Below are 25466 nucleotides of genomic sequence, written 5' to 3' on the forward strand. Positions count from 1 at the left end.
CACAAGTGGTCGCGCCACCTATGCATAATAAAGTAAACTATTAATTTTAATATTTGCGTTCAGTGCTTCACATTTGCTTAGCTTTAAAGCAGAAGGTGTCGCAGCTGATTATAAATACTTCTTATTTGCGTGAAAGAGTGGCCGAATTTGAACGCGAAGTATCCGTGCCAGTGCGACGCTTGGATTTCGCGTTGGTGGACGCTGGACAGCGAGCGGAGTTTCGTTTGTTGTGCGCGACTGTGCACTCTCAGGAAGTCGAACAGGTTTATTTGTTCGGTTCATGTCTGTCGCCGTTCTCAGCAACAGCAAGCGCGCAGCAGCTTGGTTTGGACACCTTCTCCGACGTCTTCACGTGAGAAAAATTGATCATGTTTTCCTGATTTCTGCATAAGATTTGTTGTTCTGTTGGTGGCGCGAGGCGTGGTCAATAGCTACTACTAGCCGCTGGTTGAAGGGAGCTAACTCGATTTTGGTGGCGTGTGTCGCGCAGGTGTGTCCAGGCCGCACGATGCAGGTGAAAGTGCTGAACGCGCTCGAGGACAACTACATGTATCTGCTGGTCGACGACGCGAGCCGCGAGGCGGCCATCGTCGACCCGGTGGAGCCGGCCAAGGTGCTGGACGAGGTGAAGAAGCTTGACGTGAAGCTGACCACGGTGCTGACTACGCATCACCACTGGGACCACGCGGGCGGCAATGAGCGCCTTCTCGAGCTGTGCCCAAATCTGCGTGTCTACGGCGGAGACGACCGGGTGCCGAGGCTGACGGAACACGTTACCGAAAACCAGGAGCTGCAGGTGGGCAAGCTGACGGTGCGCTGCCTGCTGACGCCGTGCCACACGTCGGGCCACGTTTGCTACTTCGTGCCAGCCGCCGATGGACAGCCGCCAGCTGTGTTCACAGGTAGGCTTGAACAGTTTCAGAGCGGCTACAGGCACAAAGCTCAGATAACACTCAAAGGAAGCTCTCCAACAAGTGGCGTCGACCTCCTGTCATGACCCCGCGTTGGAGGTTGATGTAAATATATACGGAATTAATCATGCCGTTCGACCTAGCAAAATTCTTACATTTCTACATTGCACTGAAACACCTGGTGGGCTGTGACACAACTAACGCGTTGCTGGACTGGATTTGGTTGTGTCATCTTTTGTATGTGCTATCATTATGTGCAGGTTGAGTTTGCATGTGTGTAATTGAACTATGTGGTGGTTATACATATGGTATTGCAAAAAAAGGGGGGGGGGAGGAGGTTACAACCATTGCGGAGATGCGCTTGACTTTTGCACCCCTCTCTTCACTTCGTTCCCCTTGATCATATTCATTGTGTAGAATGTTGTTTGCATGTTTGTGCTGCTGTTGGTTGTCAACTAGTCGTAGTTTGATGGAGCAAGTTTGGGCTACAAATTCAACAGACATCTTTGTATGTCGTCAGAAAACCAGACAGGACAGTGAGTTAACTGCGCCCTGTCGTGGCTAGTGCTGGTTCTACCATTGTGGTGGCAAACCATTAGAAATGTAACCTTATCGGGAAGCCCATGCTTCAGGGAAATGAGATTGTTAGCTGATTCTACTAACTACGGTAGAAGGAATGAATATAAGTGAATATATATATATATATATATATATATATATATATATATATATATATATATATATATATATATATATATATATATATATATATATATATATATATATATATATATTAGAGAGAGAGAGAGAGAGAGAGATAGGACGACGGCCTACAAGTTGCAGTTAAGAATATAGAAGTTTACTGTATACACATTGTACTATGTCCTGATTGCAGACAACTTTGCAACATTGTTCTGCTCAACGAATCGCTCATGCACACGCTCGGGCTGGCATTTGAACACACATTGGCCTTGCCCGTTTCACGCACAGACTGGGCTGCACAAAGGGTGTTCTGGTTCATATCAAGATTGACACTCTTGTAGTTAGAAACACACAGATATGCTATACACACATAACAGTTGAACATGTGCAGAAGCTTCCCTTCCAAGAAACGTTGTGGAGAGAGCTGCCCCCGGTCCGAGCCTCGGCTGTTCTGTCGAAATCAGGAGCACTGCTTCGGGGTCCAGCGTGCCTGCTGCAGCTCTTTCCTAAACTCTCATAGGGAAATAGACCCCTCCTTCTCGCTAGTAAAAAAAAAAAAAGATGAATGGTTGTCACGGAAACAAATACACGAAGTGAAAATGATGCTCGTTAACAAGTTGCAGCAAGTAGAGAATATATTGGCAGATGAGAGCACTGTGATTCCTCTTAACAACTACAGGCACCCTGTGTCTACAGCAGTGGTAATCGGCGTCAAAAAGTTTTGCTTCTGTTGCTGTGCTGCAATATCGAGTATAGGCTGCTTGCACATGATGTTGGAAACATGGTGTGTTCCTGCTATTGATACTGTGCTAGTGTGCACTAATCAAATGCAGCATTCTGCCTTGTTCCTGGTTTGCCTACAAATGAAAAGGACATTAGCGTAAACAATCTCTTGTGGCAATATGTATATGTTATTTGAGCATTACACTGCTTCCTGACGCTCATACCGTTGTACTACGGTGCCAAGGTAATGCTGTCGGTGAATTTAGCCTTGTATTACTCATATAGTTTGAAGTGCACATCAGAGTTAGCTTCGCTTATACGCCTGGAGCACCACCCATAGAGGCGCCCCTGAAAGCGACGTAGCAGTCGCTTTCGAAAGTATGCACGGAAACTCAGTGTTTGATGCTCATTTGCTTGCTTGAGGATGGCCGACATTCTCAGCAGCGATTACTCATTTTTTCCTGGCTCCAGCCACTTCCACATTCTGCAGCTTAGAGTAGGAGAGCCTTGCTCCGCTAGCGAGCACTGGCTACTAGTTTCTGCGCTACACTGCGAATCAGGTGTGCATGTCTCGTTGCGTTCTGCACTCTGCCCACACTCAACTCTAGGTTAGTCCCAGCAGCGGTGCCCTCTTTTCGATTGAGGTGAAACACTAAAAGGCACCTTCTGCTGTTCGATGTTAGTACACACTAAAAGATTGGTTTAGTGGTTAAGTAGCTTCAAGTGGTTTAAATTTATCCAGAGATGCCCACCTCGGCACCTCTCTCAGCATGGTTGAGGCATCGACCAGGCGCTTTATTCAATTACGCTCAGCTACGCATAGGCCAGTAACCTCCAGCTAGGGAGCCAGCATTTTTATTTAAAAAAAGATAGAATAACAAAAGAGGTAGTAAAGCAAAATGGGATTGAACTGCATGCAGCAAGTCGTGATGCCAGCCGATCTCTGAACCAAACGCGTCTGCGATGTGTTTAGTGAATTTTCGGACATTCAACTACAAAGAAATTGTTGCTGGACATGCCTTCAAGCTCGCATCGCAATGCACTGGCAGCAAATATTGTTTACAACCTGACACAAATGCTGAGCCAAAGGAATTCACTTTGACACGACAGCGTAGAAATCTAGGGCAAGCAGCCGGTGTGGCTCACCCCTTTCCCGAATGCACTGTTTTTGCCAAAAGTAGCCGAGCAACTGTGTCAGCGGCCGGAGCGGGCTCGCAGCCGCATCTGCAATGCTGTGGTCTCCGGTGCTGGCCGCTGCTCCTTGGCGGCAAGTGTTAACTTGCTGACGTAAGCCTTCGTCCTTGTCCTCCTTGGATGATAAGTAAACAGGTAGCATTTGCAGCAAGCTATTTCACACCTTAGGAGCACTGTCTTACTGACCGAGGGCGCTAACTTACGTCAGCCAGTTTACACTTGCAGCTGAGGAATATTGGCCAGTACTGGAGGCCGCAACGCTGCTGCTTGGCTGCAAGCCCGCTCCGGTTGCCGACGCGGCTGCTCATTTACTTTTGCCAAGGGCGGTACTTGTCATTCCCACCACTAGCGGTCTGGCCATCACTGTGCATGAGGCTGATACCTGTGTCGCACAGGCACTCGCAGTTGGCTGTTAAGTTGAGAGCCCTGGTGTCTCACTCTTTCCACCTGATCTGTCAGGAGGTCCTACTCTCTCGCACCAAGCTCTTGTGGCACCACTGTCAACGCCAGTGGTTTTGCTGGCACATAAGCTATCGGCCTGCAAGTTTAGCGTGAAAAGAATAGAAAGCAAAATTATTGTTTTTATGGGATTTTAACGCATTTTAAATGACTTCTGTTTTGGACAAGCTTTATTAGAACTTGTGCACATTTTAGAAGACTGTGGTTTGTGTAGCTTGGTACGACTGTCAGCATTATATTATGCTAGCTGGAGTGTTTTTATAGCAAGGATATTTTTTTTATATCCATGAAACACACTACATATCCAAGTAGCGTAGCTTTTCGGTGATTATACTCCTTTAATTTTATTTCTCAGCATGTAGTTGTGTGTGCCCTACATCCAGGAATACGTACTTGTGCCACCTGAAGACACTGGGGTTCTCTAGTGTCAACTTTCGCAGTGCTTGTTGACTCAGTAGACTATTGACTCAATGGCCATTGGAGCAACCTGTGTAGCAGTGCTCATTTCGCCATTGAATTGATAGACTATTGGTTAAAGAGTCTTTAAGATGACCATGCAACATGGGTTATATGGCATCACCTCTGAAGTGGCATCAAGACCTCAGCAGCAGTTAGTTTGATGGAGATCAGCAGTCCATTTGAGTGCTTGACTGACGAGTTAGCAGTAAACAGTACCGCATGATTATCCCTGGTTAGAAGTAGGAAATAGGGAGTGGAGTTAACTTACTCAAAGTGAGTTGTATGAGCTCTGTTTCTGGGCCTAGACCTTAGTGTCAATAGATGTGATTGACTTACGTAGCATTGCAGTTGGTAGTCACATGCATGACAGTCTTCTTGGTCACTGATAACTTGCAATAGATGGCAGGGTTGCACTGGGAGGTGAGAAGCGCCACACAGGTGATGAGGGCAAAGGTCAAAGTAGCAAATTTGCGTAAAGGTTATTTATGCTGTATTGAGCATATCACTGCAGTCAAATTCACCCCAGAACTAAATTAAACTCATAGATCATAGAATCATAGATCTTAGTGGGTTTTATTTGTCAGTTACTCTCTGAATTTAAAAGTGCATGTGCAATAGCAGGGATGCCTTGACTTATGAAGCTTTTGGCTACGTTGTGGAATTTTTTTTTCAGAAATAATATCAATTTACATTTGCGAGATTTTCTTCCACAAAGTTATTGGTATGTTGCTACTTGCTACTGGTATTTTTAGCCTATATTTCTCATAGAGAAGGCTGCCATTTTTTTTGCGGAATGACTGTTTGGTGTTCTTGTGTTGAGCAGCATGTAGCATATTACTTCAGCCACAAAGCTTCGCGTGTTTTTCCATTCGATGCAAAACTTCACCAAGGAAGTCTGGATTTGTCTCGATAACTCTGCTGCTGCTGCTGCTGCTGCAAAGACAAAGTGCCGTCAGCTGGGACTGAACCAATGACCTTTATTAGTCACAAGTGATGCTTGACCGAATGAGATTTGGGTGTGGTGTTCCTGTCTTTCATACTTGTGGGTTTCAGCATCTAGGGGTCATTAACATTATATTTAGAGATCTACTAGAATCCCTCTCATTCGGTATTGCTTAATTTAAACTTCCAGTTTAATCAGACTTCTTCTTTGGACTGATCAGCACCATGTGCGTTGAAAGGGTTTCATCTTTGAATTTTTGGGTTTGAATTATCGAGAATAAACTGTATTAGCACAAGTTACATAGACTTCAAAGTGATTACCAGCACAGCGTCTACCTGTGGCTACAGAAATGGAACATCATGCTTTTGTCGAGATGCTATTGAGGGTATGATAAATGTCGGCAGGGCCAGCTGGCACGTATACCTTTTTCTGCTCTTGGTGTTAAGATTTTCATATCCGAGGCCTTGGCTGTTTGAAATAATAAACCTAAGGAGTGTAATAAGGTGCTGGTTAACACAAAATGCTTACAGTAAGTGAGAAGCTTGAGAGTGACAAAGCGATTTTCACAAGCTCTTATAGTTAAGCGAACGAATGCTAAACAGTGCGTCTACTTCTAGCAGTGGACATTTCAGAGGTGTGATTGGTGATTTGCAAGTGAGTTGGCGATCCTAATATTTTTCTAGGCCGCAGGTTTACATCCTTGCTTTGTCTCTGCTCAAAAAAACCATGCTTTTGTGCGCTAAAAGTTTTCCGTAATTATGCCTTGATTATACTATTGTTACACTTTTGCACAATTTATATATACACTTGTTTAAGACTAGCTAGCCCTACTTAAACCACCGGCCGCGGTGGCTCGGTGGTTAGGGGTGCCCGGCTACTGAGTCAGAGTACCTGGCTTCGAACCCATCCGCGGCAGCCGCTTTTCTATGGAGGCAAAACACAAAAGGCGCTCATGTGCTGTGCAATGTCAGTGCAGGTTAAAGATCCCTAGGTGGTAAAAATTATTCCGGAGCCCTCCACTATGGCACCTATTTCTTTCTTCTTTCAATCCCACCTTCCTCCCTTCCCTCACAGCAAGGTTGAGGTGACCGAAAAGTAAGACAGTTACTGCACCATTTCCTTTCCTAAAAAAACCCACTAATTAATTACTATAACTCTTTAAAAGAATTTGCTCGTTTTGCTTGTGGCTTGTGCTTATGCCTGACTTCATCACATTCGTATCATGTTTATTGCACAGTTCTTATTACATTAGATGTTGTCTACTGTAGACCCCTTGCAAAATCCTGGAAGTCAGCACCTATTCATTCAGGGGGAACCACTTCACCATGATGACCCAACCAATTTCGGGGCTAGGAATTGGATGCAGTGCCACTGACATCAGTAGTAGGACTAATGCTGTGCATCTTTCCTACCTGCTTCTGCTTTGCTTTGTCATGATAAAGGGCTTGGATTAAGGGCAGCTGTGCCAGACATGTGCTTCGCAGCTGCTGCACTCCTGCCCCCCATTTCAAATGGAGGGCGAAATGCAGCTGCACCAAGGTGCCGTTATCTAGGTGCGTGCACGAAATAAGGCTGGGAATGGAAGTATTCAGTGCTGCTCCTAACTTGTTCCCCCAGGATGGGCCATGTCGCCATGGCAAAGGATTTTTTTGATATGCAGGAAAGCTGACTTTCGCAGTTTTGCAGAGGGGCTATGGCTAATTTTTGATGTGTGCGTGTGTGTAGTTTGCCAGGAGTTGGGAGTCGCATTCTTCCAGTGCGGTTGATGTGGACCACTCACTGCCATTTTGCACTCCTCAATATCAAATTGCATTACATTATTCTAATTTGACAGTTATCCTACGCCGTCTTGAGGGTCGAAGCTCGAGTCTGAACAGTTGTTGCTTGCCTGAGTGCAGCATGTCTCACAATGTTATAAACCTAGATTAGAACTTAAGATTTGGAGCATCTAAGCACGGACATGGGTGTGTGCTGAATGCCATACATGTTGCCGTGCTTAGAAGTCTACCCCTTTTTTTTGAAGCTTGCTGCAGCAGAACCACGCATATTGTGAGCTGAGAAAGTTGGACTTGATGGGGATAGGGAATGATGGCGGCACTTGGCGGTCTGCATAGAATTCTAAAACTTTTTATTCTTTGAACACGCAGGATTCTGAGATATTGTTTGGCGACACTCCCAACTGTGTGGACCTACCAGCTGAGTTAGAAAGCATTAACATACAAGCAGCTTCCGACCATTTTAATATTACAGCGTTGTTCGGGGCATTAGAGACTGATTGATCAGTTGATCAGAAATAATCAATTGTTTGACAGTTTGATTATTTATTTAGACAGAGAGCAGCGCAGAGGATCAAACACCATCATGCCCCTGTGCAGCAACTGGTTCACTTTTGTTCAGATGATGGGAAGCAGATAGGCAGATTCCACTGAAATTTCAAGATAATTGGAATCCTTTCATGAGTGGATGCGAGTTTAATTCCTCACCTTTCAGTACAGGCTGAAAAGGAAACACAAGGCTTGGATGCTTGTTATAAGAGGCTGAAGAATCTTTTGAAACCAGACCAGAGAATTCAAGGTCCTCTTCAATTTCTGGTACTCTATCTGTAGAACTCTTGAAATGCCATTTCTTGCTTGCTTTAACTTGTTTTAGGCACATTTCGTTATCACTGAGCTCATGGCTGGAGGGCTGTTGTCAGAGAGGTTGGATGTGATAACTTTACATTACTGCCTGTGTATTTTTTTTTTTTTTTTGCCTTTCACAGAACTCTGTTATCTTACTCGACCTAGATATTACCAAGTCAGTAAGAGGAATGGCCATGCCACTTGTTAGTGGAGGACGTTACTGATAAGCCCTGGATTTTTCGTTAACCTCTTTCATCTGCAGTATGTGGCCAGAGAGGCTGTGCCCTAGATAAAACTAAAACGGTTAAACTAAATGAAACGGTGACATGGGTGTCGCCACACTCTCATTATTGGTGGCTGGTGCTTGCTGGATGTGTTTCTTCTGAATGAGTAAAAGTGCGTTAATTATAGTACAGTCTGCTTGCAGTAATTAAAGCTTGGTGTGGAATTGGAGCACATTCAAAAATATGTGGTTTTTGGTTTAAGGAGAACCTTCTCATTACACTAAACGTTGAGGTAGTCAGAGCATTGAGTAAGCAATTTGTTCAAGTTATTCAAGTTCAAATCATCACGAGTCCTCTGCATAGCAAGGGGGGAAAATCACTGTGAGCCAGTTTAAGCCTACTGGAAGACAAGAGACCTCTCCCAGTGGTCATCGGTCACCTCGGTCTTGTAGCAGTTGCCCTGCGCTGCTGTCCAAACAAAACTTCCCAATCTCAGCACTGCACTCGATCCCCTCCTGCTGTCTGTTACATATCCCTTTCCTGAGTGTCCACTGTGTCATAAGAGACCGCTGCTTATCGATTCCGCACATTTCGTGACCTGTCATTTCCGCTTCATTGCAGATATCAACTCACATTTGTTCTCTTATCAACGCTGCTGTCTTTATCTCTTAATGCCATAGTTGTAATTTTCTTTTCCCTTTTGCCATACTGTTTCTGTGTCTCATTCCAAGCTTTTTCAGTAGCTTTCACATTCCAACGCCGTTGGCAGTTTTAATTGGTTCCATGCTTTCTTTGTGAGCGATGTTGCTAGGCTGTTGTTCGTAACTTGTTAGTGCCTTCAAAATGCACCCTAAACCATGGTTTTTCCTCCCATTAATTTCCTTTTATGGTATGGATGTGTCATGACTGAATGGCTCATGTGCTCCCTCACTACATCTGATGTCATGCTACCTGTTGTAAACTTTTTTTCTTCCTCCAGACTGCTCAGCATGTACTTTATTTTACTCGCTATTAATTTTTCAAGGCTGCTGTTGCACTTTCCCTTTTGAGGTCTTCAATCACGTGCTGTAAGCCACCTTCTGAGTTACTTAGATATGTGTTGAGTTGAGGCTGTTGTAAGCTACTGGTGGGATTAGCTTTGCAATTATCCTGTAGCGGCACTTGCTTGGATGTTAGTTAAGCTCAGAAATTTGAGGCACAGATCTGTCACCTGGCAGATCTGTGTCCCTTTGCACACAATCCCTCACAAAAGACTTCCAGTGCTGCTGTCACCACCTAGAGTCCAGATCAGAGTCTTGAAAGAAAATTTAGAAGAAGGTGGGAAGCCTTGTCCTCGTATGACTGATTTTCGTGCAGTTGAATGATGTCCCGAAGTGAACCGCGTGGCGCTCCTGTCTCCTTCAGGGAAGTAGGATACATCTCTCTGCGTTGTAGTTTTGGTAGCACGTAAGACAATGTTTTACATCCCCGCGCACACCACTGTGAACGCCGCGGAGATGATGTCAGGCCAGTCTTGTGAGTCCATACTGGGGTACAAGCAGAGCTCATGCAAATTTGGTGTAGTAAAGTGGCTTGAGGCCTCTTTAGTCCCTTGGCCACACACGGCTGGTTGGATGGACACCACTGGAATCTGAACTGGCACACATATGGTGTGCTGCTGTCTCAGGTGATGCGTCACTGTCGGACAGGGCTACCAGCCAATCAAAGATGTCTTCCTAGCCTACACCCATTTTGGTTGAAATTTTCTCCCTTTTGCTTTGAACCCTTATGGGATGCCTTTGTTTGATGTGCGCTCCCTGCTTACATTTTTAGCATATTTACCATTGGTTCAGAACCTCCTTGATTACAGAGTGTCCACATGAATGCCATGGTCGTTTAATATATTTTATGGTTTTTCATGACATATTAGGGCTGTTCACTGGGACTTGTTATATTTTAAGAATTTCTTTCTTACCTCAATGATCTGAATGTATGACAGGGGATAAAGGAATCCTGCTGTAGGGCCAGCTTCTGCAATGTTGTGTATGGGATTAGTGACTGCGGATGTGAAAAAACATAAGGGGGGGTTTATCACCTAACTTTCACCAGGTTTAAAAAATGACGCAATTTTCTGTGAAGGCATGACTAGTGCTGGATATAGGCAGTTGTCTTGTCCAGGTGAGCATATTTTTTCAAGTCCTAACTTGGTAAAAACTATTTCCTTACCATGGGAAAAATGAGTGCTTTTGGTTGGTTCAATTAATATTTTCGGCCGAAAGAATTTTGTTAGGAACATTAGCATGCAGTACATAGAAATGAAGCCAGTTGATTGCAATATTTGACATCAATTTCAAATATAAATATTTGGCAGTAGTGTAAAATTTTATTTTTCCAATGCAAATTTTGATAAAAATGATGATAAATACTTTTTACATTAGCTTTAAAGGACTACAGACACTGATTTTTTGCATGGGTGTTTTGTTCTTTCGGATGATCTGTTGGAAATGAATTTACTTAGAACACCCCATGAGATTCGCCTAGAATCACTAATAACTTATTATTGAACTACTTCTTGATAATGTAATCGGTTTCAGTTTGGTCAACTGAATGATGGCTGTGACATGTACTTAGTCTTTAGGTCTTCGTGACACATTAAATAATTGGCAATATGACTGCTGATACGTCGTTTGTTGTCATTCAAGCTCTTGAAGCAGACTAGTTAAAGTGTTGTAGTGATTTAAAACTGTCTGTAAGGATTTATATTGCAGTTTTTTTCGTGCCTCACATGGCCTGAAGACTAACTACACTCCAGTCATCGTTCGGCTGATGAAGCTGAACCAGCACGAGAAATAAAATGAAGTTATAAACGACAAATATCATGCTGTGATCCATGTATTATAGCATTTAATACATCACTTAAAAGAAGAAAACGTGCAACTAAGATTAGGTGTCTACAGTTCTTTACAACACAAAAAAAGTTTTAAAAATTTTGAAATACACAAAAAGTTGTTTGCTTTATTACATAAAGCACTTGAAAAGTTCCTGTGCTGTGACTAGCAAATACTTAAACTGCAAAAAAAAAAAAAACGTTTACTCCCTCGCAGAAAGTGGCTATTTTTTGGAAGTGTTAGAAAGGCTATTTTTTTCCCTAATATTTTTATTAAGAAAGGCTAGAAAGTACAAACACGTCGACCAAATTAATGTTAGTTTGAATTGTATATTTATAACAAGTAAATGGGTAACTAATTCACAAAAGAAAATTGAGTGAAAATGACATCAAAACTTCGAAAGATATGTGAATATCATGAAATAAAAAGTTGGCTAATATGTATTGGGTGCGCAAAATATTTCATATTTACATGACCTAAGGTTGCACATCAAAACAGGCTTGTACCTGAATAATGACTTCAGCTACAAAAAAAAAGAAACTTTCACTAAGCAATGCTCACATGTCAATGCAGCCCGCCGCGGTGGCTCATTGGTTGTGGTGCTCGGCTGCTGACCCAAAAGATGGGGGTTCAATCCTGGCCGTGGCGGTCGCATTTTGATGAAACGAAATGCTAGTGGCCCATATACTGTGCCGTGTCGGTGCATGTTAAAGAACCTCATGTGGACGAAATTATCTGGAGCCCTCCACTATGGTGTCCCTCATAGCTTGAGTCGCTTTTTAACGTTAAACCCCATAAAACCAGACCTAACATTTCACTGCACAAAGCAGGTCTGTAATGTTGAAAGACATGTACAGGTATCCAGCAAGCACAGAAGAGCAGTAGAGTGCATTGTGGGCATTAACCTGAAAAAGTAAGGCATCGAACCATGCTCCTCTGCACTTGTGACCTTCTTTATGATTTATCAGCTTTAGCTCGGGGTTGCTTGCTCAGTGTGAGCATCCATACATATGTCCTGGCGACTGATACCGTTGCACGGTGCCATGCAGGGCGAGGGCTTTTTTTTTTCGAGCAGAACGGCCGTTCCTGTACAGATGATGGTATCAAATCTTTTGCCACATAATTTTTACACACAGCAAATAAAGGCCATATTACTGCGAACATCCCTATTACATCTTCGGCGAAACAAAAAATAAGTAAACTGGTAGCAGGTTGAAAATAAAGCTCCCCGGCTGTCTCTACCGGTTGATGTCTTTTTTTTAAGTCTTGCCATCACGGAAACTAAATACAGTCTATCTGACGTCACCCCGAAGCTCATTGCTACTACTAGTATTCGAAAGAATTATCCCAAACGCAAAAAAAAATGACAACACTGCGGTCGTTTTGAAGACTGTCTGCATATCGGGAGTGTTTGCCATGCTTGTTAAGAAAAGTTATGCACTGTGCTTTTCAGGCCTGCACGAAAATTCATCGCTTCATAGCAAAGTTGCATATTATTTAAAAACGGAAAAGTAACTTCTTGGACTATATAACTGATATCGTAACTTGGAAATTGCGCTGGTAGCTTTGAAATAGCACTCAGTATTTATGGGTCACCGGTGACCCATGTTCAATGAAAACGGTAAGGGAACCATTAACAAGGTTAGATTAATACAACTCAAGTCTGCATTGAAGCTCCGCCCACATTCAGGACCGCCAAACAGGATTCCTTCTTGACAAAATGTAGACCGTTATTAAAGCTTTTCTCGTCACCTAACAAAGAAGGTAATCACGGGACGAAATTATAAGCTCGATAATTTTGAAAGTTCTGTCCTGTTTGATACAGTCAAACATTATAAACTGATTCCAGGGTTTGTTGTGGTAGGTCCATAGATAAAAGAAATTCGTAAAAAGCAGGCACCCGACGAAATCGGTCCTCAGCAAATAAGTCGCACGTCCTAGGGAGCTAGGGAACCCTCCAACCGAGGGATGGTGCCACTCATGCGCACGTCACTGAGTAGTGCCGTCTGCACATGCGAGCACTGGGCATTCTTAGTTTTTCGTTTACTTTTAGCACAAACCGTCTGAGTGCTTTTGCGTCACGGCTGCTATTCGACGCTGCAGTCCGGCTGTGTTTGACAGCCACGGGGTGAGTAATGTGTTTTTTGTTATAACTACGCTATATCGTAAGCAATTAAGGCCGAGCTCACCGGCCCGAGCCGGCCGTTGTCACGATCTGAGCAGTTAACAAGGGCGGGCCGGTTGTTGTGGTGTGGGCAGTTTCGCATTATACGGGGACATGATGTTTCTTTCGTGGTCTCTGACAATGGCGAAATGAGAAAAATGTTTCTTGTCAAACTATAGGCTTGCATTGAGAGCAATTTAGACGGAGCACGCTGGCCATGTGCTGGTCGGTGTCACAAACTGCGCAGCTTCCTGCTGTTTCGAAGCAGGTAGTTTCAGTTTGACTATTACCGGGACGTGCTGCTTGTTTTATGAGCCCAGTAATGAATATTTTTTTCTTCATTTGTTGATGGTGGGGCAAAATGTGGTCGGCTTCAAAAAAAGAAAACAGGCAGATGTGTCGAAGGCGCAGTGACAGCACTGAACTACGCTTTTCAAACCGGCCGGAAAAAAAGGTGACGCTTCGGACTAAACGCTAAAAAACCGTGAACTTGCGCTGCTTGTGCATCGAAAACTCCGTCCTCTGTGCTACCGGAAGCACTCATTGCACACGCACATTTCTCAGTCCACTCTGGAGGCAGACATTCTGTAGACGTGTGGCTGGGAGCCCGTGTTGTGGCCACGCCCTTTTTTGTTGAGCAAAACTCGTAGCCGGCCGTGCATTCGGGATTTTTAGGGGAAGAGGGAATGGAGGAATGCTTGAATATCATTGGGAGATATGTCTTCACCGTGTGTAACAGTAGGATACAACTCAAGAAAGAAGCGGCAAATGGCCCTCAAAGGAGCCCCTCCAGCCAGTGGCGCCGACCGATTCTGCCCACTACCCCTTGATCCTCTTGGACCTGCTAGCATGAAATCGCCGAGGGGGAATTAATGGGGCATAACCACTGCTTAATCAGGTTGACCGCAGCGTCATGAAAATCGGTCGACGCCATTGGCTGGAGTGCCTCCTTTGAGGGCCATCTGCCGCTTCTTTCTTGAGTTGTACCCGAATATGGTGTACGTGGTGCATATCACTGTTCCGCATGCGAGTTTCGCAAAAGTGTGTTGTCCGCGTTCGTAATTTCGTCGCTTCGCCGCTTTCGAAGTTTATCAGAATGACACACGTGGTCGTAATTTACATTTTTCAGCTGGCGCGACCCGGTGGGAGTGACAATTAACCAATGCTGTGTGCCATAATGCCATAACAAAGAACGCGCAAGATGCCCGAAACGAGCTTAATGATTTGCGAAATGTCGATGCCAATTGTATCGGTTTCTTTTCGTATTTATTTCGAGCGAAATAAACATTTGTTTCATAAATTCCTTTCAGTTTTGCCAGACCAAAAATAGATTTCACGCCTAAACAATAAATCGTGCCCCCCCCCCCAAAAAAAAAAAATAAACGCCAAAACACGGAGCTTTCAAACTGCACGCGCTTAAAATTGAAACCAAAAGTTGCCACCCAGTATCCTCTCCAACCGCTTTGTGAGGCTACAGTCAGAAGCGTCCTCCCTTTACCAGTTCCTTTCTCTGTGGGTGGTGAACGGAGTATATCATGGAGTAATACAGGACGCCGTGGACCGTGGTCCACTGTCACTAGCTGCTGCTTTTTTAAAATTTGTATTTTACTATACCTCTAACTTTAGCGTAAAATTTTCACTGTAGAAGTTGCAGGACAAGTTGAGAAATGCCCGTAATAGATTTCTTCGCGAATTTAGCGTGGTTTCTTTTTTTTTTGTTTAAAATACTTAAAGCCCGGGAGATTTAAAAGTTGTCACGCGACTCTGAGCTCTCGCGTCGCGATTAGCAAACTTGCCCCGACTCAAGGAGATCGGGCAGACGAAGCCGCGGTGGATTAACGTGCCGCCGGTCGCAGCGATCGATCGGCGATAAACGCGGTCGCTGCTTTTCGCTAGAATCGCGACGCCGCAACGTAGTCGCAACTGCGTCGGACTGCCAGAAATTGTCTGCGCTATGCCGTAAAACGACGCCGGTGGGGTCGTGCTCCAGCATCACGATTCCGACAAAGGGAAGTGCGCCGGCTTATCAATTGGCTCATCGCGGAACCGTCGTTACGACCACTGCTTTAGTCGGCAAAGAGATTTTAAATATTACCTAGGGGGAAAGCTGGCGCCACCGTCTACGCGAGTTTCTTAAAGGGGCTCTGAAGGGGGCTGTCAATAATGCTGAGGTATGCCTAGGATGGTAAAGGACGCCGCTTCACAAATATTCTCCAGCAATAATTCTTTAATGCGTTTCGTGGAAGCTGAGTTATCTGTAGTTGAAATTTGAATTTTCGATTTTTCGCTGTTTGCTCCTCTCGTGTAACTTTCACACTGAAATGTCGGCGGCGCTCTTCCGCTGGCTCCGCCCACTCGGCCCCTCCGCCGTCTGCCGACGCGCGCGGGAGGAGTTCCCCGGGGGCGGAGCTTCCGGCCGCGGCCGCGTAAGAAAGAGTTGGCACGGCGAACCAATGATTGCCCACCGCTGCTGACGTAACGAGCGCTGCATGGCGCGTTGCGCGCGGATTCGGGTGACAGCCCTGCATCGCTGGTCGCCCCGAGGCGTAGAAGCGAACTTAAAAAAATTGTTGTAAATGATCGGCTCGCTTTTGAGGTCTTGTGCGCGGTATGAACGCTCGGTAGCCTGTACTCTACATATCTACATAATGCAGATGTATTATAGCCAACCTCAAACACCCTCTTCAGGGACCCTTTAAAGGACAGTTCATCCACCGCGGGCATGCTGGGAAGACGAGGCTTCGTGTTTGGCTTGGCCACTGTTAGGCCGGAAAGGAGCATTGTACTTCGAAATTAGTAATAGCGTCGCGGTCCTCTCCTCTGTGTGCAGATTAAGTTATTACAATACTGCGCTGTTCACTTCAATAAATTTATCGCAACCCAAAGTTCGGTGTCAGGATGGTAAGGAAGCTTTCACAGGATTTCGTCGAGTTTGCCTCGAGAAGAGTCTTATTTTTACGGCTGAATACACGTTTTGTGCCCTACAATAGCCAAGCCGAGTAAGAAGCCTCGCCTTCCCGGCATTCCTGCACCTCTCCGTGGTGGGTAAAGTGTAGCGCCTTTATAGTTTTCCCTCTAGTTATATTAAGAAACTCCTCTCTCTAGTTATATTAAGTCGGGGCACGTTTCAGGGCGCTAACATCATGACATGAGAGTGCATGTGCCATAGTTGGCAATTTTGAAATCTCGCGGTCTTTGTTTTTAAGCGCGAAAAAAAAAAGGAATCCATACTGAAGTTACTTTGGATTGGTTTATGGGGGTTTAACGTCCCAAAGCGACTCAGGCTACGAGGGACGCCGTAGTGAAGGGCTCCGGAAATTTCGACCACCTGGGGTTCTTTAACGTGCACTGACATCGCACAGCACACGGGCCTCTAGAATTTTGCTTCCATTGAAATTCGACCACCGCGGCGGGGATCGAACACGCGTCTTTCGGGTCAGCAGCCGAGCGCCATCACGACGGCCGTTAAAAGTTACTTTGGAGAAAACTTAAAACGCCGTTTATGAATTTCCTATGCAAGTTTGGAATTGTAATCGTCTTTTGCTGAAGTTGTAAACAAAAAGTTGGTTTATTTTTGTGTACTGTCAAAGTAGGCGCATTTAAAAAAAAAACGTGCTGACTTGGACAAGACGATCTGCCTCTCAGGGCAGATTGAAGTTCGCTAGTATTGATAGGCTGCGGCATTATAACGAGAGAGACGACTCTACTCAAAAGCGGAGCTTTCATAGTTGAAAGGACCAGAAAACGAAATTCATGTGTGGCAGTCATCGGTTTTGCAAATAAACTGTGCGTCGACACCGATTTTTTAATTTTTTTTTTAGTGAGAGAGCTCTATTTAACGGTGCAAGCCCTACCAATAATCGTGTGTGAAGTCTCGGAGTAACGCTAGTAAGCTCTGGTTAAATCGGTGGTGCGTCGCGCCAGCTGTAGCCAATGGGAGCAGGGCGTCGCGCCAGCTGCCGCCGAGTGGAGAGAGGGTGTGAAGATGAAGAGCGAGAAGCGCGCCGTTGCGTACACATGCAGTTGCCAGAAAGAGCGGAGAATGAACACGTGCTTTAGCACGTCTACTCGGTTTGACTACGTTGAAAATACTTTTGTGCTGATCCCAGATGCTACGCTACACCGCCGCCATTCACTTCAAAACAGTGGTGACACGCAGTTTTCGCTAAGGACGTCGCGAGTTTGAGCCTACTGGCTGGAAGATTTTTAAATCCAATTTTCTCGCCGATAAATTCAACGTATGCTGTTGTACAAACGTCAACATAGCCAAAAAGAGCCCGCGGGTGAATTTTTACTGAGAAAAATAATGTGATGAAGTTGTCATCAGCTACCCTTTAAAAATAGTAATTCCTATTGAAGAGAGGTGGCAAAAAGAATAATAGTTTAGCTTCATCGTACTTAGCCTTTTTAGTGTCTGTTTTATGGGGTTTACAGACCAAAGCCAATCAGGCTATGTGGGAAGCTTTAGTGGAGAGCTGCGGATAGCTTCGACCACCTACACAGTAAACAGAAAGGAGTAAAAAGGGGAGTACACTCTCCTCTATTGCATACCCTTTTATAAAAGGGTGTGCACTACAGAGTAAATAGAAGGGAGTAAAGAGGGGAGTAAACTCTCCTGTATTGCATACCCTTTTATAAAAGGGTGTGCGCTACAGGGTAACCAGAAAAGAGTAAAAAATGTGAGTAAACTCTCTTCAATTGCATACCCTTTTATAAAAGGGTATGCGCTACAGAGTAAACAGAAAGGAGTTAAAAGGGGAGTAAACTCTCCTCTTGCATACCTTTTTATAAAAGGGTGTGCACTACAGAGTAAACAAAGGAGTAAAAAAGGGGAGTAGACTCTCCTCTATTGCATACCCTTTTATAAAAGGGTGTGCACTACAGAGTAAACAGAAAGGAGTAAAAAGGGGAAACTCTTCTCTATTGCATACCCTTTTATAAAAGGGTGTGCACTACAGAGTAAACAGAAAGGAGTAAAAAGGGGAGCAAACTCTCCTCTATTGCATACCCTTTTATAAAAGGGTGTGCGCTAGAGGACAGCATGCTCCCTGTTTACTCCCATTAGACGTATATCTGTTTAGAGTATGGGGTTATTTAACGTGCACTGACATTGCACAGCACAGCTGGCCTCTAACACTTAGCTTCCATCGAAATGCAACATCCGCGGCCGGGTTCGAACCCGCGTCCTTTGGGTCAGCAGCCAATCATAACCAGGCACTGTGGTGGCCCGCATTAGTGTGTAGGTCCTTTCGCTTTGTTTCCGACGCGCACGGTAAGGAAGTGCTGATCGGCTTGTTGCAGCACCTGCTCATCCGGGCGCCTGTCGCGTGCGCCTATAAGTCTGGGAGCATATCTTTGTTCAGAAAGGTTGTGATAAGAGCGACGTGGATACATGTAACCAGCAGGTCGCAATTAAGTGGCGTCTCCTCTCGAGTGCCTTTGTGGGCTTCTCTAATCGGCGAACACGACAACGTGTCGGCGGCTTTGTCGCCGCTTGTGAAGGACGTCAGCTGTGTAGTACGTTGAGTGTCTCCTTGCGTGCGCATCTCGCGATAGCATGGTGTCAGCGAATGTTCTCAAAGTAGCCACAGCATGACCGCTCAGCTGTACGTAGCTCATTGCAAGTAAAGCCTCTTCGCGGCGTTTTAAGTTAATGAATGGTTTTTGAAAGGTAGCTTTCTCCCGAGGAATCTGCCGTCACGCACGGGACCAAGTCGCTGGACGCCACCCTTCGCGTCCTTTTTGTTTTTAGTGTGAAAGCACTAATCCGGTGGTTCTGACCTGAGCAAAATCGTCTTAACGTTTGTCTGTCTGTCCGAGACCAACCTGGATCGCACAAATTCCGCCGCTGGCAGCACCTGCCATCTCAGGGAGAGGTGGCCCGGGAAGAGCAACTTGGATCACTCAAATTCCACCGGTGGCAGCACCTGCCATCTCAGGGCAGTGGCTCTGGAAGAGAAACCTGGATTACAAATTCCACCAGTGACAGCACCTGCCATCTCAGGGAGGTGGCTCGGGAAGAGAAACCTGGATTACAAATTCCACCAGTGACAGCACCTGCCATCTCAGGGAGGTGGCTCGGGAAGAGAAACCTGGATTACAAATTCCACCAGTGACAGCACCTGCCATCTCAGGGAGGTGGCTCGGGAAGAGAAACCTGGATTACAAATTCCACCAGTGACAGCACCTGCCATCTCAGGGAGGTGGCTCGGGAAGAGAAACCTGGATTACAAATTCCACCAGTGACAGCACCTGCCATCTCAGGGAGGTGGCTCGGGAAGAGAAACCTGGATTACAAATTCCACCAGTGACAGCACCTGCCATCTCAGGGCAGTGGCTCGGGAAGAGAAACCTGGATTACAAATTCCACCAGTGACAGCACCTGCCATCTCAGGGAGGTGGCTCGGGAAGAGCAACTTGGATTACAAATTCCACCAGTGACAGCACCTGCCATCTCAGGGCAGTGGCTCGGGAAGAGAAACCTGGATTACAAATTCCACCAGTGACAGCACCTGCCATCTCAGGGCAGTGGCTCGGGAAGAGAAACCTGGATTACAAATTCCACCAGTGACAGCACCTGCCATCTCAGGGAGGTGGCTCGGGAAGAGAAACCTGGATTACAAATTCCACCAGTGACAGCACCTGCCATCTCAGGGAGGTGGCTCGGGAAGAGAAACCTGGATTACAAATTCCACCAGTGACAGCACCTGCCATCTCAGGGCAGTGGCTCGGGAAGAGAAACCTGGATTACAAATTCCACCAGTGACAGCACCTGCCATCTCAGGGAGGTGGCTCGGGAAGAGAAACCTGGATTACAAATTCCACCAGTGACAGCACCTGCCATCTCAGGGAGGTGGCTCGGGAAGAGAAACCTGGATTACAAATTCCACCAGTGACAGCACCTGCCATCTCAGGGAGGTGGCTCGGGAAGAGAAACCTGGATTACAAATTCCACCAGTGACAGCACCTGCCATCTCAGGGAGGTGGCTCGGGAAGAGAAACCTGGATTACAAATTCCACCAGTGACAGCACCTGCCGTCTCAGGGAGGTGGCTCGGGAAGAGAAACCTGGATTACAAATTCCACCAGTGACAGCACCTGCCATCTCAGGGCAGTGGCTCGGGAAGAGAAACCTGGATTACAAATTCCACCAGTGACAGCACCTGCCATCTCAGGGCAGTGGCTCGGGAAGAGAAACCTGGATTACAAATTCCACCAGTGACAGCACCTGCCATCTCAGGGAGGTGGCTCGGGAAGAGAAACCTGGATTACAAATTCCACCAGTGACAGCACCTGCCATCTCAGGGCAGTGGCTCGGGAAGAGAAACCTGGATTACAAATTCCACCAGTGACAGCACCTGCCATCTCAGGGCAGTGGCTCGGGAAGAGAAACCTGGATTACAAATTCCACCAGTGACAGCACCTGCCATCTCAGGGAGGTGGCTCGGGAAGAGAAACCTGGATTACAAATTCCACCAGTGACAGCACCTGCCATCTCAGGGAGGTGGCTCGGGAAGAGAAACCTGGATTACAAATTCCACCAGTGACAGCACCTGCCATCTCAGGGAGGTGGCTCGGGAAGAGAAACCTGGATTACAAATTCCACCAGTGACAGCACCTGCCATCTCAGGGAGGTGGCTCGGGAAGAGAAACCTGGATTACAAATTACACCAGTGACAGCACCTGCCATCTCAGGGAGGTGGCTCGGGAAGAGAAACCTGGATTACAAATTCCACCAGTGACAGCACCTGCCATCTCAGGGAGGTGGCTCGGGAAGAGAAACCTGGATTACAAATTCCACCAGTGACAGCACCTGCCATCTCAGGGAGGTGGCTCGGGAAGAGAAACCTGGATTACAAATTCCACCAGTGACAGCACCTGCCATCTCAGGGAGGTGGCTCGGGAAGAGAAACCTGGATTACAAATTCCACCAGTGACAGCACCTGCCATCTCAGGGAGGTGGCTCGGGAAGAGAAACCTGGATTACAAATTCCTCCAGTGACAGCACCTGCCATCTCAGGGAGGTGGCTCGGGAAGAGAAACCTGGATTACAAATTCCACCAGTGACAGCACCTGCCATCTCAGGGAGGTGGCTCGGGAAGAGAAACCTGGATTACAAATTCCACCAGTGACAGCACCTGCCATCTCAGGGAGGTGGCTCGGGAAGAGAAACCTGGATTACAAATTCCACCAGTGACAGCACCTGCCATCTCAGGGAGGTGGCTCGGGAAGAGCAACTTGGATCACACAAATTCCACCGGCGTCAGCACCTGCCATCTCAGGGCAGTGGCTCAGGAAGGGAAACCTGGATTACAAATTCCACCGGTGGTAGCACCTGCCATCTCAGGGCAGTGGCCCGGGAAGAGAAACCTGGATTACAAATTCCACCGGTGTCAGCACCTGCCATCTCAGGGCAGTGGCTCGGAAAGAGCAACTTGGATCACACAAATTCCACCGGTGGCAACACCTGCCATCTCAGGGCAGTGGCTCGGGAAGGGAAACCTGGATTACAAATTCCACCGGTGGTAGCACCTGCCATCTCAGGGCAGTGGCCCGGGAAGAGAAACCTGGATTACAAATTCCACCGGTGGTAGCACCTGCCATCTCAGGGCAGTGGCTCGGGAAGAGCAACTTGGATCACACAAATTCCACCGGTGGCAACACCTGCCATCTCAGGGCAGTGGCTCGGGAAGGGAAACCTGGATTACAAATTCCACCGGTGGTAGCACCTGCCATCTCAGGGCAGTGGCTCGGGAAGAGCAACTTGGATCACACAAATTCCACCGGTGGCAACACCTGCCATCTCAGGGCAGTGGCTCGGGAAGGGAAACCTGGATTACAAATTCCACCGGTGGTAGCACCTGCCATCTCAGGGCAGTGGCTCGGGAAGAGCAACTTGGATCACACAAATTCCACCGGCGTCAGCACCTGCCATCTCAGGGCAGTGGCTCAGGAAGGGAAACCTGGATTACAAATTCCACCGGTGGTAGCACCTGCCATCTCAGGGCAGTGGCCCGGGAAGAGAAACCTGGATTACAAATTCCACCGGTGTCAGCACCTGCCATCTCAGGGCAGCGGCTCGGAAAGAGAAACCGGGATCACACAAATTCCTCCGGGGACAGCACCAGCTGCCATCGCAGGGGAGTGGCGCACCGCTTAACCGCTGCACCACAGCGCCAGGAGTGGTATGAGGACTCCCAGGGATCTGTGAATGCCAAGATAAACCCCGCCTGTAGCATTCAACACCTCAACCCTCAACGCCAAGATAAAGACGAATACTGCATATATGGATCCGCCGTGCTTTCGCACTGTATACGAATGTTTTATACATTCTCTTTTTTTTTCTTCTTTTTGGCTGCCTTACGAAGGACCGATACACGCAGTAAATCAATCAAGGCATGCGACATTTTTCCGCTGTCAAACTTACAGACTGTGTTATTCGTAAATGACTTATGCCGGGAACTGTGACGTGTATAAACACACGGGAATGTGCTGCACCGCTTGCATATGGAGTCAACAACGAATTTGGGCACGAGGCAAGCTCACATTTGGTACACCAAGATGGCGGCCGTATACCGGCGGAGCCATCTCATGTAGGCTTATGCGTTATGCGAAGGCTTTGGACTACACTCAGTGTGTTTCGATTTATACTTGTCTCATAGCGTAACGTGGTGGAGCGTTCAAGATTAATTTAGGCCACGTGGGGTTCTTTAACGAGCATAACCTACGCGATTCTTCTGGACGTTAAACCCCACATGCCTACCGCCTGCCGTGTCAAGCGTGTTATCATGAAGAGAATGTTAGTCAGCTTGCCTTATTTGCGCATCTTTTTTACTGTGATTTGAACGTCCGACGATGTGATACAGCCTCGCTCGCTGCATATGGATGATGTTCCTGTTTGTGCCCTGAGTCCTTCTCGTCCTCACTGCTATGCTTAGGTAGGGCTTAGGTCTTTCGAACCTTGGGGCAAGTTCTATGTTTAGCTGTAGTATGGCGTTCACCTTTAGCGTTTGCCCACCTGCGTTTTTTCTTGTCGCAAATGCACTGCAGCCACGTTTAGAAGGATCGTTCATCAGAATAAAAGAAAAGATAAAGAACAGTAAGTGTTTGGTGTTTTATTTCGTTGCTTGGAAGTGGAAGCCTTTGCCAAGCTTCGTCTTCATAAAGTTTCGGATTTCGTTTTTGGCGATTGTTTGTAATTGCAGATTCAATAGGGTCGATCGTTAACTACATCTTTCTAGTCTGCGGCATTCAGCCGTACAGTTGTGCAGCCTCCGTCTGAAAGAGAATGTACGCTGAAATTTCGCGAGTGTTGTGGAAGTCGCAGCTATATAGTCAGCGTAACTTAGAACCCTTGTTCTCAGAATTGTACGAGCACTAGGGCGGTCTCGATATTGGTCGATACTTTGGCTATATACGACTTCGACTCTCATTATTCCTTTCTAACACTCTTTCTTCCTTTGTCGAAAAAATGATAGCGAGTGAGGTCTTCCCATCCAGCATCCCTTTCTGATGGGATGGTGTTAGCCTTTGATGTGAGGATGCTAGCTGTAGAGTTCACAGCAGTTCTGCAGTATCTTGAAACGGAGTACAGGTGAAAATCTGCGGTCAGCACTTCAGTTATACACGTTGAAACAGGAGGTGGTAGTCGCACCGGGCATTGCCTGTTTACCTAGATACAAAGGCGCCGGACCTCGCTGCATGACCTCCTCGGAGAGGATTGTATTCCCTTTCCTAAAAGCGTACTCTCCCTTCCTAAGGAGAAAGGGAAGGGAAGGCCCGGGACCGACAGGGAACCGGCTGGGCCAGACAGGTGTAGTAGTGTTTTGACATGCCATGATCGGTGATGTAGCGTGCCGCCTCTTTCCTCCCCAAGCAGCACAACATCGGCCCAGTGTTGAATATGTAACGGCAAAGACTGATCCTACAAAGGACCTCCATTCCCCAATCTCTTCCCAATGTTGGGCCGATGCCCTGTGCTTAAGGGCCGTAGAATGGATGGTGGATGTTGTGTAGCAGAAAAAGAATGTGTGCGGTGAGTGACTGATAACGCCGATCGCATCACTCCGTTGCTACAATGCATTCCCCCCTGACGTGGTACAAGGCGGCTTTTGCATCGGTTGTGTCGTTAGTCAGAAAACAAAAGAAAAAAATGGCGGTGGTTTGGCTCTGGTTAAACCTGGCGTGACGCAATAGCTACAGCTGGCTGAGTGGAACTTGGTCACGTGACCAACCACGTGATCAGCCACGGCGCCGCACTGCCGGCAGGTGTTCCGCACCACGTGACAGCGCCGCCACGCTGAAGGCTCGAAATGCTACCGTGATGTAGCTATCGCTACAAAAAAAAAAACGTGTTTATCGCAGGCGACACGCTGTTCGTGGCCGGCTGTGGCAAGTTCTTCGAGGGCACGGCCGACCAGATGTACCGCGCCCTGGTCGAGCGGCTGTCCAAGCTGCCGGACGACACGCGCGTGTTCTGCGGCCACGAGTACACCGTGACCAACCTGCAGTTCGCGGCCACCGTGGAGCCCAACAACGAGGCCGTCAAGAAGAAGCTGTCGTGGGCGCGCGACCAGCGCGCCCGCAAGGAGCCCACCGTGCCCTCGACCATCGCCGAGGAGCGCAGCTTCAACCCCTTCATGCGAGTCCAGGAGCCGACCGTGCACCAGCACGCTCGCCTGGACGACCCGGTCTCCACCATGGCGTTCCTGCGCAAGCAGAAGGACCACTTCCGCCCGGCCGCCTGACTCTTCCCGCCTCCTCCTTTGTTCTCCGAGTGCGTGCACTCAGTCCCTTGTCCTTGTGCAGAAACGCCAATACAGCTCTGCTTTTGTTATTGTTACTGTTGTCCTTTTCTATGAGCAGCACCAACTCGTCGTTGGCTTCTAGACGAGTTCGTGTGTTGCAGGTTATATTGGTCGCGACTTTACATACGGAGTCGAGATGTGGACGCAAAAGGTTTGTCCTGGAGAGGCGCTGTCATAACTTTGTACTCGTTGTCGCGAACTGGTTTCTACAGTCTAAACAGGAAGGAGTAAAAAAAGAGTAAACTGTCTAGCGCACACCTTTTTATAAAAGGGTGTGCACTGGAGGACAGATTACTTCCCCATTTACTCGCATATAGGCATTTTTGTTTTTGTTTAGAGTGTATGCACACTGAAGCCTCCCGTTGGGGCGTGAGTGTGAGCAGACGTTCAGCT

At 46.9% G+C, this 25466-nt stretch overlaps 1 protein-coding gene across 1 annotated transcript; it reads left to right on the top strand.

Moving 5' to 3' along the window:
* Positions 1-152: 152 nt before the first annotated feature.
* tzn (hydroxyacylglutathione hydrolase tenzing norgay) lies at positions 153-25108 on the top strand. The gene is made up of 3 exons (XM_077634370.1): positions 153-352; positions 491-902; positions 24631-25108. Exons 1-3 carry the CDS (start codon positions 281-283, stop codon positions 25011-25013), a joined length of 867 nt encoding a protein of 288 aa, XP_077490496.1. The 5' UTR covers positions 153-280; the 3' UTR covers positions 25014-25108.
* Positions 25109-25466: the final 358 nt, after the last annotated feature.

Source organism: Amblyomma americanum, chromosome 8 (assembly GCF_052857255.1).
Source record: "Amblyomma americanum isolate KBUSLIRL-KWMA chromosome 8, ASM5285725v1, whole genome shotgun sequence".
Lineage (NCBI taxonomy): Eukaryota > Metazoa > Arthropoda > Arachnida > Ixodida > Ixodidae > Amblyomma > Amblyomma americanum.

Coding starts and splice junctions, on each gene's coding strand:
- tzn (XM_077634370.1), top strand. CDS start 281: ATGTCTGTCGCCGTTCTCAGCAACAGCAAGCGCGCAGCAGCTTGGTTT. Junction 353..490: donor ACCTTCTCCGACGTCTTCAC/GTGAGAAAAATT, acceptor TGTGTCGCGCAG/GTGTGTCCAGGCCGCACGAT. Junction 903..24,630: donor GCCGCCAGCTGTGTTCACAG/GTAGGCTTGAAC, acceptor TGTTTATCGCAG/GCGACACGCTGTTCGTGGCC.